Source organism: Lissotriton vulgaris, chromosome 9, assembly GCF_964263255.1.
Source record: "Lissotriton vulgaris chromosome 9, aLisVul1.2, whole genome shotgun sequence".
Lineage (NCBI taxonomy): Eukaryota > Metazoa > Chordata > Amphibia > Caudata > Salamandridae > Lissotriton > Lissotriton vulgaris.
In genome coordinates this window covers 597,377,025-597,389,248 of record NC_141697.1, presented here as the reverse complement: position 1 = coordinate 597,389,248, position 12,224 = coordinate 597,377,025, and the positions used below count along the sequence as shown (strand labels likewise).

At 42.9% G+C, this 12,224-nt stretch overlaps 1 protein-coding gene across 4 annotated transcripts in view; it reads right to left on the bottom strand.

The window, feature by feature from the left end:
• DAAM1 (dishevelled associated activator of morphogenesis 1) overlaps positions 1 to 12,224 on the bottom strand; it is a 679,460-nt gene that overhangs the window by 155,547 nt on the left and 511,689 nt on the right. For all 4 annotated transcript variants that reach the window (XM_086938202.1, XM_086938204.1, XM_086938201.1 and 1 more), the window contains one exon: positions 9,392 to 9,499. In XM_086938202.1, coding sequence (XP_086794328.1) covers positions 9,392 to 9,499 — 108 coding nt within the window. The remainder of the gene's footprint in view (positions 1 to 9,391; positions 9,500 to 12,224) is intronic.

Here is a 12,224-nt window from a genome sequence, read left to right as displayed (position 1 = left end):
CAGGACAACAGCCCATTGCCGCGACTCAGCAAGTTTCACAACAGATGTACCAGTATGCCCAATCTGCATATCCAGATTACCCCCGATATACATGAAACAGCCTAGAGAGGGAAGGTGGTTTGCCTCTTATTGAAATTCCTGTAGATCAAGAAGGTCCTTATGTACACAGTCACGTATTGGGAAAAGACAGAAAGTTTTTAATTGACACAGGGGCAAGCCGCACCACAATCAGTCATAATGAAGTCCCAGGGGCACCCCTCTCAGGCTCACAGAATGTTTCCCTTGGTTTTTCAGGACAGCCTATTGTAAATGAAGTATCGGAACCAGTACCCTTGGCTGTGGGTCCATTGTCACGAGTTACAGATTTGTTACTTACGAACTCATGCCCAGAAAACTTGCTAGGAATTAAAACTCTGAAGGCTCTAGGAGCTATAATATGCTGTTCCCCGGAGGGAGTTAGACTCTTTCTACGGGATTTCAAGGGTCATTATGTTTTACGAGAATTTGATGTCAGATTGAAAAATGTACCAGATCACCTATGGGCAAAAGGCCCAGCTGACGTAGGTTGTATGCATATCACTCCATACCGTGTTACACTCAAGACAGGAGTTGTTCTACCCAGAATCAGACAATACAAGTTACCACCCGATGCTGTAGTGGCTTTACTGAAAATCATTGAAGAGCTCATTGCCCAGGGAGTGGTCGTAGAGACCGACTCCAATATCTGTAATTCACCCATCATTCCAATTCTTAAACGTACAGACCCCAATGCACCGCCAGTATATCGGCTGGTGATTGATCTTCGAGAACTGAATAAATGTATTGTACCACAGTACCCTGTGGTCCCCGATATCTCTTCCCTATTGACTGCTATTGATTCAGAAGCAACGTTCTTTACTGTAATTGATCTCAAGAACGCTTTCTTCAGTGTACCTATTGATCCGGAGAGCCAATATCTCTTCGGATTCAGTTTAAATGGACGAAGTTTCAAATTTTCCCGCGCACCTCAAGGATTCACAGAAAGCCCCAGCATCTATAGTCAAGCACTGAAAAGACAACTAGATTGTATTCAAATGCCAGCTAACACCGCTTTACTGCAATACGTCGATGATCTACTGATCACCGCACGAAGTGAACCCGAATGTGAACAAGCATCACTGACAGTTTTACATTTCCTGGCCGACAAGGGACACAAGGTGTCTCCTTCGAAGCTACAATTCTGTGTTCAGCAAGTTGTATACTTGGGTCACTTGCTGTCCAAAGTGGGGAGACAGCTCACTCCCGATCGCATTCAGTTAATTGTAAACATGCCACGACCCCAGACACAAAAGGAAGTGCGGGCCTTTATAGGCCTCACCTCGTACTGCAGACAATGGATTCCTCAATATGCATTTCTAGCTAAACCACTCATCCAGTTAACGACGCAGGAGGCAGCAACTTCGATTGCCCTCCCTTGGACTCAGGAACACACACAAGCCTTTGAGGAATTAAAGAAAGCATTATGCCAAGCACCAGTTTTAGCGACACCATGTTACAACAAACCGTTTACACTTTTTGTTACAGAACGTGACGGGACAGCATTGTCTGTCCTCACTCAAGATCAGGCAGGTTCACATAAGCCTTGCGCTTATTTTTCAAGTACATTGGATTCCGTAGCACAGGCACTCCCTGCATGTTTAAAGTCAGTAGCAGCAACAGCGTTAGCAATAAGACAAAGCGATTCAATTGTTTTAGGACATCAGTTAACAGTACAAGTTCCACACTCTGTAGAGGTTCTTTTAAACAGAACCCAAACTCAGCACTTGACCATAGCACGACTGACCGGTTACGAATTAACACTATTCCAGCCACACATAGAAATCAGACGCTGCAGCATCCTGAACCCAGCAACACTTTTACCTACCATTATGACAGATCCAGCCCCGCATGATTGCATAGAGATCATTAATGCAGTAACAAAGCCCCGACGAGACTTAACAGATGTTCCATTGACAAATCCTGACCTGACACTATGTGGATGGTTCATGTATGAGAACAAGTACAGGAGAATTAGTGGCCGCGTATGCCGTGACCACTGAAACTGAAGTTAAAGAAACACATCGTATTGATACACTGTCTGCTCAAGCGGCAGAGCTCATCGCTCTGACCCGAGCCTGTATTCTAGCCAAGAACAGAAATGTCAACATATACACTGATTCCCGTTATGCGTTCGGAGTTGTACACGACTTCGGCATGTTATGGCAAGAACGAGGTTTCCTGACCTCTCATGGTGCCAAGATCCAACATGGCCCCCTCATTCAAGCACTGTTAGAAGCAATACATCTGCCTTCAGGCATATCCGTCATGAAGTGTAAAGCACATACTAAAGTCACAGATTCTGTTTCCCAGGGTAACGACCTGGCAGACCAGACAGCAAAACATACAGCACTGACTCACACTCAGACAACTGATATAACAAAGACAACAGGACCGACACACTGTATGACAGTCAGGGATCCCACACTAGATGTTATCGACATTCAGACACATGCTACTCCAGAAGAAATACAGAAATGGATTGAACAAGGAGGGATCCAAACAGATCAAGGTTGGGTGACGAAGGGAAAATCTACATGGTTTCTCCCTGACTCTATGGTTCAAGTCATGATAAATACAGCACATAGCCCAGCACACCTAGGAGAGAAAGCGATGTTAGACAGTTTACAAAATCTTTGGAACAATAAACACTTACGAGCAGCAGCGAAACAGAAAGTGCGTACTTGCATGATCTGTTGTCAGTTCAATCCAGGTAAAAGCGTCCCTGTAGAGCAAGGTGGATTTCATCCTCCCGATCACCCTTTTGAAGTCCTCCAGATGGATTATATCCAGATGGACCGTTGTCGAGGATTTAAATATGTTCTCGTAGTTGTCTGTGCTCTGTCCCGCTGGACCGAAGCATACCCAGTCCCAGATTACACTGCTCCGACCACTGCCAAACAGCTGGTTCGTGAATTCTTCCCACGATACGGCTTGCCTCGTGTCGTGTACTCAGATAACGGTCAGCCATTCTCATCTGCATTAATGAAAGAAGTTTCTTTATTACTGGGATACCAGTGGAAATTCCATTGTGTCCGACATCCTGAAGCCGCAGGCCTGGTAGAAAGGCATAACCAGACACTAAAGATACGCCTTGCAAAAATATGTCAGGAGAAAGGGGTCGACTGGATAGTCGCCCTGCCAGTGGCACTATTCTACATGAGAATGGTTGCCCATTCGAGATCAGGGCTATCCCCGTACGAGGTGGTCTTTGGCAGACCACCGAATATGTGGGGGACGCCCATTCCGAAAAAGATTACTGATGTTGATTGTAACATGTTGACAGATTACCTTGCCTCCTTGATGTCTGCACTCCAATCATGTCGTTCACAGGTTGCCGCAGCCTTCCCTGACAACACTGATGTAAAGCCACATGACGTCCGTCCTGGGGACATCGTATTAGTGCGCAATTTTGATAGAAAGAGTCCATTGGAGCCCCGCTGGAAATCGCCGAAGACCGTTCTTCTCACCACGAGGACCGCCGTGAAGATCGAAGGGAGAAAGGGGTGGGTTCACACGAGTCATGTGAAAAAATTTTTTGGACTGAAACCTGATCGAGACTCGTCCACCCCCACCAAAGACTGTGTCGAGCCAAAAGACTTTACAGAATCTGAACGAGAAAAAACTCCCCAAGAGGAGTATCGTATGAAACTCCGATCTAGCAAGTCAGACAGTTTAATTGTTTAAGTCCTCCCCTAGGTGAATCGGTTAAATAGTTTCTGACATGTATCCCCTAGATCGAGATAGAGAGAGAGAGAGAGAAGCCAAGAAACGTACATACTGTAAATCACTTCGTAGTCACTGTATAGTGACACTATTAATCATGTTTATTCTGAGTATTTTAATTATTGTTGCTAGCATCCTTTTACCTATCTACTACCCTATTTTCAAGCGTGAACAATCTGTTTACAATATATCTGCTGAACACACTTTTAGTGAGTTACCTCCACACGAACTTTCCTACAGACTTGCGCTGCGCAACAACACATTTATTAGTATGCTACACCATTCTCATCAAACTAACAATGATACAGATTGCTGGATATGTGGCCGACTCCCTCCCTACCAGAATTACAAGGGAGCTCTGCCCCTCTTTCCGTACCCATTCACTCACAATGGCTCTTGCGGAGCATGGTTTAAAATAATTAATTCCTTAGATCCTGATATTGCTGTTTTCGATGGGGGCTGGGTTTGGGGAAACCTGAACTTAGTCCTGCTCGACGTCTGTTACCCTGATAAGGAGGGACTCCCCACTAGAATAGGAACTGATCTAGAAAATGAAGTATATGGATTAGGTAATTATACAATTAGCCTCATGATTCTTACTGTTGAATCGGAAGACGCGCCTGTTCTACCCATTATGTCAGTATTGCCAGTCACTGGCGAATTATGTATCAGGAAGAAAGGTTCAGTACACTTAGGTCATAGTAAATGCACTACTGTGATCGAATTCAGTGATCATGGTAAATCGTCTTTTAAAGCTATCCGTCATTCCTATTTTGTTTGTGGTCATACCGCATACATACGCCTACCTCCAGATTGGGATGGTACCTGTTACATTGCATTCCTTCTGCCCCCTGTTTTCCTAGCTCCCCCTGATTACCACAGAAATACAAATCTAGTAAAGAATAGACCCAGAAGAGATATCCCACTTGTCGACTACACAGAAACGGCATGGGAACAGTACACTGATTTTAATAAAGGATTCTTCTTCTTTTTAGGACCTGTTCAGAATAGTAAATTAATACGTAGATTAACTAGAACACTTGAAGCAGTAGTGAATGAAACTGCCTCCGCCTTAGGTAACTTAACAGAAGAGCAGTCCGCCATGCGGGTTGTTGTCCTTCAGAACCGTCTTGTTATTGACGTCATCTTGGCAGATAGAGGTGGAGCTTGTAAGGTCATCGGGTCAAGTTGCTGTGTTTTCATACCACAAAACGCACCATCTGTATATCAAGCTATCACACGTCTCCATAAAATTGCAAATCAGATACATCAGAATCCAGGCACCTGGACTTGGTCCGGTTGGTTCTGGACAACGTTAACAGCTTGGGGATGGAAGATCCTATCCTTCCTAGGCATTGGCCTAGTCCTAGTATTCAGTTGCTGCCTGTGCCTGCAGTGTGGGCCAGCGATTTGTGGACTATGTGCCACCTCTTGTATTGAACATTCCAGTTTTCTCTCAAAACGTAAACGAAAGAAAGAAGAACAAATGATGTTACAAGAACAAACTGATCGATTCATGAGGATCGATATATCATGAAGGGTCCGTAGGGAACAAGGAGGGAATGAGGAAATATAAATTTTTGGTCATGTTATGTTCCCTAGCGCGTACCCCACCGACTCCATGTATCAGCTTAAAGTACATGTAACTTCCCTCCTGTGTCAGCTATGAAGACGCAAATACATTTGCGTCCAACGTTAACTTGTCCTCTTTCAGATCCACCCTGAATGGATTATATAGTCCGTTCCTAAGTATGCTATGCCACCGTCTTTTTGTAGTGTACTTTACATGTTTTTCTGCTCTGGCAAAGTAGGCCCTGAATTTCTGCCATCGAGCCTCTTTTCTGGCTTTTGACTCTGACAGCCTCTGCCCAGGCTACCTCTGTACCCGTGAACTCTGACTTACTTCCAGCGCGGCCCCTCGCGCTCAGCTCAGCCTGCTTTCTGCCAAGACTGACTATAACCTTCGAGTTATATGTTCCGCTCCTCGAAATGCATTCCTGCCTACTAGCTTCAGTAAACATCCTCCCCAGCTGCAGAGCCAAAGGGCCGACCCGGCCCAATTCAAGTAATTCATAGCCTCTGTTACCATGCTTCCATGGAAGGCCCCGTGCCCCCACGCTTCTCATGCAGACACTTAGGCGCTTATACACGCATCCACAGTTAGCATAGAATAGCTTCTGCCCTAGAGGCCTTTCCGCCCAGATAATATGGTTCCTAAACATCAGATATCAGATATGATAGAAGTACAAGTTGATCTGACATGCCAGACTTCTGTCTCTTTCCGTCAGTGTAAATGTCAAGTCCCCTGCACCCCTCCAATCACACGTCATGCAGCTGCACGCGCATCCAAGCTTCCGATTTCTGCTGACATTGCCACATTTCTGCTTAGTGCCACCCACCTGTGACACCTATCAGTGACGTTTCTAGCACACACCTCCAGTTCACGCCTCTTGATTACGTACTAGTACCACGTGTATACTGTTATCTTGTCTTCTCTCAGCTGTTACGCCTCTTGCACTGTTGCTTATGATATGAATTAAGTATATAAGCTATGTATTGTCAATAAAATGTAGCGCTCTATCCCTTCTGACACCCCTGTGGTGGTCAGAATCCGATATCCTGGTCATGACCATTCCTTTTTAAGGAATAAAACCCCTAAGAACTCTAACACCACGGACTCTGGTTTTTTTCTTTCCGATCTGAGTTATTATTGATTAAATGCTTACCTGCATAGAAATTAAGAGAGTAAATTAATTATTTACGTCAACGGAGCGACATCACACCAAAGCTGGCGGTCATATCTTCCCAATATTGCCAGGGCATTGGCAGCTCGCACCAGAAGACTCGCCATCGACGAGAATCTCTTCCCAGCATTGTCCAATCTCCGTCCTTCCTTGTCCGGAGGAGTTGTCAAGGGAGCAGAGAGGTTGCGGGATTTCCTCTGCGCCGCTTGCGAGATAACTGAGTCCGGTCTTGGATGACCCGTTAAGGCAGCAGGCCCATCGTCAGGTGCTTTGTATTTCTTATCAAGACGCGGTAGAACCGGGACCACCGTCGCTGGGTTTTTCATAGCCTTAATGCCTTACTCCCACAGATGTTGCACAATAGGTATGGACCTTGTCGTCTTCCGATAAGGTTCCTTGAAGTCATACAAGAAACACTCTGAGGCCTTAGAAGGACGTTCTACGGAAGGAGAAGGGTAACCCCTACCCTCTTGACTGACCCTCTAGATGAAACAGCTGACGATGAATCCTCACTGTCACTGGAAATTCCATGTTTCCTCTCATTCTGTTTCTGAAGCCAGGTCAGAAGTCTACCAGCTCGATACCGGAGGGTCTTGGTAGAAAAAGTGCGGCAGATCTTGCACTCCTCTGCCTTATGATCCTGATAGAGGCAATAGATACAATCCTTATGTTTATCCTGCACAAACAACCTTTTCTTGCCACAGGTGGAACATGGCTTGAAAAGGGCCTTCTTCTTTTCCTTGTCAGCCATTCTTTTCTAGATCCTGAAGAGAAAACTTGAAGAAAAAACCTTTGAAAGAGATTAAATGAGTAGAGCTCAATGGAGACTCCCTAAGCACAACGTGCAGTAGAAAATCTGAGGTTCCTTCAGGAGGGTTCTATGGGCTGAGGCTCTTCTGATTGGCTGATGCCCAAGTTTGGTCTCTTTTACAAAAAGAGGGTGATATGCTACAAAAGGGAATGAGGCCTAGGCCTTTTTCTTTCTCTTTTGTACCTACTGCTATGGTATTTTTGTTACAGAGACTCCCATTCCGACGACGGGGAATGATACAAAAGCATGGGAATCTATGAAAGTTCCAATACTGGGGCACATAATGTTTTTTATAAGTATGTTGCGGTAGGTTCCTGCTAAATGTTTAACTCAAAAAGTGATTCAGTCAAACAAATTAGAACATATGCGCCGCCTAAATGAAGTACTCAGTAATTGGTGAGCTATCTTGCCTAACCACTGAAAGCTCCAGGGGGTTCCTTTTCACCCTCAGTTCTTCTCAAAGGTAAAGTGAGTACTGTTTGGTAAGGGGGATGTGGGATATCAAACATCCCGTGAGGCTGCATTAAAAGAGAGTGCGACCATAAACAATGATTACAAACGACTTAAGAAGTGGTGGCGGGAACAGGGCATCACTAATGGCTGAACCAGAATAAAGGGGACACCAGCCGCCTTTCTCGAAACAATGGAAATACTGGCCAACCTTCACTTGTGCCCTTTATGCTAAATAAATATAGTGCCATGAGTCACACCGCCAAATTATAAAAATATCTGTTGTTAAAAAATACTCATCTTGTACACCAAGGAAGGGTAAAATACTAAGCTAGTCCTGCTAAGAAAGCTGGTCCTGCTGGGATTCAAATCTGCAAGCTGCTGATTACTGCAGGAAACAAGATCTAGTAAAGGCCTGGGGTGTCGCTGGATCAATGGGGATTTCACTCATTCCTTCAGATCTTCTGACTTTCAAGGGGTGCATGAAATAAAGTTTTTAGGCCAATAAACAGAGGGAGATTAAATTCTCCACCTAGATTTGTAATACCCTACACCTTTACATTTGGATTAAGAAGGTTGAATTATGAGATAGTTATCGATCTACAGGGTAGGCAAGAAGTTAGCAGGATTACTCAAAGCAGGTAATGGGTCTATGATGGTCTACAATAATTATAATGCAAATTATATTACCTATCACAAACACTAACCCTCTGAGGATTTTATAATCAATAAAATCTGTGACAAAGAAATTATACATTTATTCCATTAACGAGATTGTTTACCCACTTGGCAGCCTTACCAGTACATGTGCCTAGACTGAAAAAAGTTGTTCAGTGGGTTATGTGCTTAAGCTAGTAATTTTATAGTGGTTCACAGCTTTTCCTCCTTCTACAGCTGATGAAATGAGTACCAACACGTTAAGGAATAGTAACACACATTAAGTAGAGAGCTTTGGAACTAACAGCAATGGCAATAAATGATACCATGTAAAAAAGAAAGGTGTTCAATATTCACACTCATTAAAACAGTGTCGCTTTATACTATTCTTTTATTACAAGTGTTATTGTGTAATGAATGTTCACAACAAAAAAAAAATTGGTAGAATATTTTGATATAGGGTTAAGATTCAGGTAATATTAACAGTCCCCATTAAGCTGTCTAACACAGACGGTGAGTAGTATTTTAAATGTTGTCTACTGCAATATATTAACCTACTCACAAAGAAGGCACAAATTTAGAATGCCCAGTTTATTTTTCCTTTAACTATGATGAACTATGCAGATAAATGTCAGCCATATTGTATTTAAAACTAAAAGCCCATGTAAGATAGTGTAGATGTTTGTATTAATGTTTTCTATAATTTTAATGAGTACTCATCAAGGTGTGTTTCAATTTATTAGAAGTACAATTAGAATGTAAATACTTTTTTATATAACAATGATGGGTACACACCTGGATTTGCCTTACACCTCATTCTATGTATGCACGTAACAAGTGCCTCACTAGTAAGCCAGAATAATGGATGGGCTCAAAATGGGTTATTATATTTTTCAGATGACAAGGATTGCACAAGACAGAAACCTACCTGCTGTCTTTGGTAAGCAGAGAATGTCCTTTCGATATCTTCAAGATCTAAAATCTTAAAGACTTTTGCGTCATCAATTTCTGTCCACAACGTGCCTTCCAATTTGCCCTGTAGGAATAAAGAAAACAATAAGCTGGAGTATCTGTAATTGGGTGACATTAGTAAAGTAATAATGACTCAAATAAAATCAATGACAAACGTGTACTGGAGTAAAGAGCATACTGCAATTGGTGAAGAATTCTGATACTAAATCTGATGTAACCCTCTTTCATAAAATGTTATTAAAACAAAATTGATCTTCGACTTTGAGAAGTGGAATGTAAATGTTAGCAATCAGCATGTATATTCCTTATCTATTGCTCATACCTCACTATTAACATTGAAGAATGCTCACACTCACACCCCCCGGCTTTCAGTCTAAACACACAAGAAAACTCTCTCTTTGGTGATGCCATCCATAGAAAAGGCAGGTGCTTGGCCAGAAACTCAATCAATAATTCCCTGTGTGGTACATGATATATGCTGTTTCAGGTGATAATAAGCAAAATATTTTATGATATGAACTAAAATATGGAACAATTGTTAATTTAAGAGTTCTCAGACCTAACTAATAAAGAGAAGCAAACTCACCTTTCCTGCAAGGACATCCCAAACCTGTCCCCTTTTTCTTGACCCTATTTTCACTGGTATCAGGGCTCTGTACTGAGACACTGCCATTCAGTGCTAAGTGCATTTGTTCTGGCCCTTAAACGGAACTGGTAAGACTGGTTTCATCCAGTTGGCGTATTTAAGTTTCCCTTAAAGCCATAATAAATGGCGCAGAAAATGAAATATTATCATCAGAGTTAAATGTTATATATGGCCTGCAAAGTGTACTCACACAAACTACACATGACAAATATATGATTCCAATGAAAAGCACTGTGATCTGCAGTTTACACGCACAGCAGTAGCACCTGGCAAGAAAAAGTGCCTTCTCAAATGTAAGAAACTCCATTTTATATATTAATAAGTTACCCCAAAAAGTACCTTGAAAACCACCAGGCAGGGTTCCCAATATATAAAAAGGTAGTACACTATATGCAAAAAGTGTGCCCTAACAGTGACCAGAGGCCTAAAAGCTATATCACTTTGTAGATCCAGCTACTTTTTCCAAAGGGCAGGCCTACGTGTGATTAAACTACTTAATTTTACGTTTCTACCTGGAAAATGCTAGCAAACCCATGAACTTTTTTTTACCTATTTCTCAAAATCTGATTTAATGTTGCAAAGAGATTTTTGATAACTTAAATAGAACAGTAACTTTATAAAAACATACTTTAGACTGCCTGAGCCAGAAATGGCTAAAACCCAATTCTGCCACTCGTCACTTTATTGGCTGGAAGAGTTAATGAGCGTGGTTCAGAAGCCAGAGGCTTACTTTTGAGCCCAGGAAGGACTGGGGTGTTAACTGCTGACCAGTTAGCAGCGATTATCCATCTAGGGGTGGACAGGAACAGTTAGCAGAACAAAGGACACCATCGCACTATCTCTTATTGGGGGGGGGGGGGCAGTTTGGAACCCTTCAGGTGGGAGGAGAGCTCATCTAAATAAGTGAATGCCTAAGGAACTGAAGACAGGCCAGTCTGGAGGCAGAAGTATTCTGCCATACTGAAACAGGAGCTCCTGGGTAATTTAATAGCAAGGCAAAGAGTAACTAATGCAAAAGGAAGTGAGGACTGCAAGAAAATTGGTAGAATTGGGTGGCAGAATTTCTCCAATAACTGGCTGGTGGAGGGAATACATCTGACGGCTCACCCAATACCTGCAAAGAATATTCCTGGACCTGGAAAGAATTAATCTTAAAAAGAACATTCTACTCTAAGAAGATGACTAACTCAAGGACTCCTAACTTTTGCTGGAACACAAGGACAGGAACTGTTCTCCAAGGGTTAAATGGCAAGCCTCCTGTAGGCCTGCTTAAGGGACTCAAAAAGGAGAATAACTACTGCCTACAAATGGACACTGCTGACAACAAAGGACAGGGCCTCGAAGGAGAACTGACTGTAGAGTGACCGGGTGACTTGAAGTTTGTCCTGATGCCCACAGGAATGCAGAACTGACAGAAGGAGCTTTCACAGCAGTTGGAGAAATTTGGGACATTGTCCATCTCTTGAGGACTATGACCAGGTGCTGATGCTTGCCCAAGAAGGTTGCACTGAAGCAGGCAAGAAGCCCAGGTCTGTCCCACTATGCTTTCTGTCGCACTAAAACAGGTTGGGCTGGACCTTGCAGTTAAGGTTTCTGGCCGCATGGAGCACTGCCTGTCTGCTAAGCCTTGCACAATGAGAGGATTTCAAATTCCAAAACGCAAGTCCAACAGTTAAACCTTGGAGCAGGGTGAGGTGGCATATCTACCCAACAAATTAAGTATACTCAACAGCCACAAGATCAGACAGAGATTTTGGTTGAAAACCAACACCACCAGTGGGAGTTCTCTGAAGATATGCCTGACTGCGATGGATGCTGGTCAGCCACAGCCTTGGCCCTCACAAACCTACTTCAGAGACTAAGTCCAAAGGCAAAAAATTTGACTTGGAGGAACTGACCGGTATAACTAACTTTTGCTCAGCAACAGTCGGCCTGAAATTGAGGCTATGTCCTAGTCAACCACACTAAGTTACTTTTCAAAGGAGTTTATTATTTTCTAGATGCTTTTCGACTTCAAACTATTAAAGTTCATATCCTCAGGTTTCCCAAATCCAAATTTGATCTTAATGTCTTTTTCTTCATTAAGATGCTTTCTATGTTTCTAAATTAGCTGGGGAATTTTAATTTGTTGTAATCTTGACTT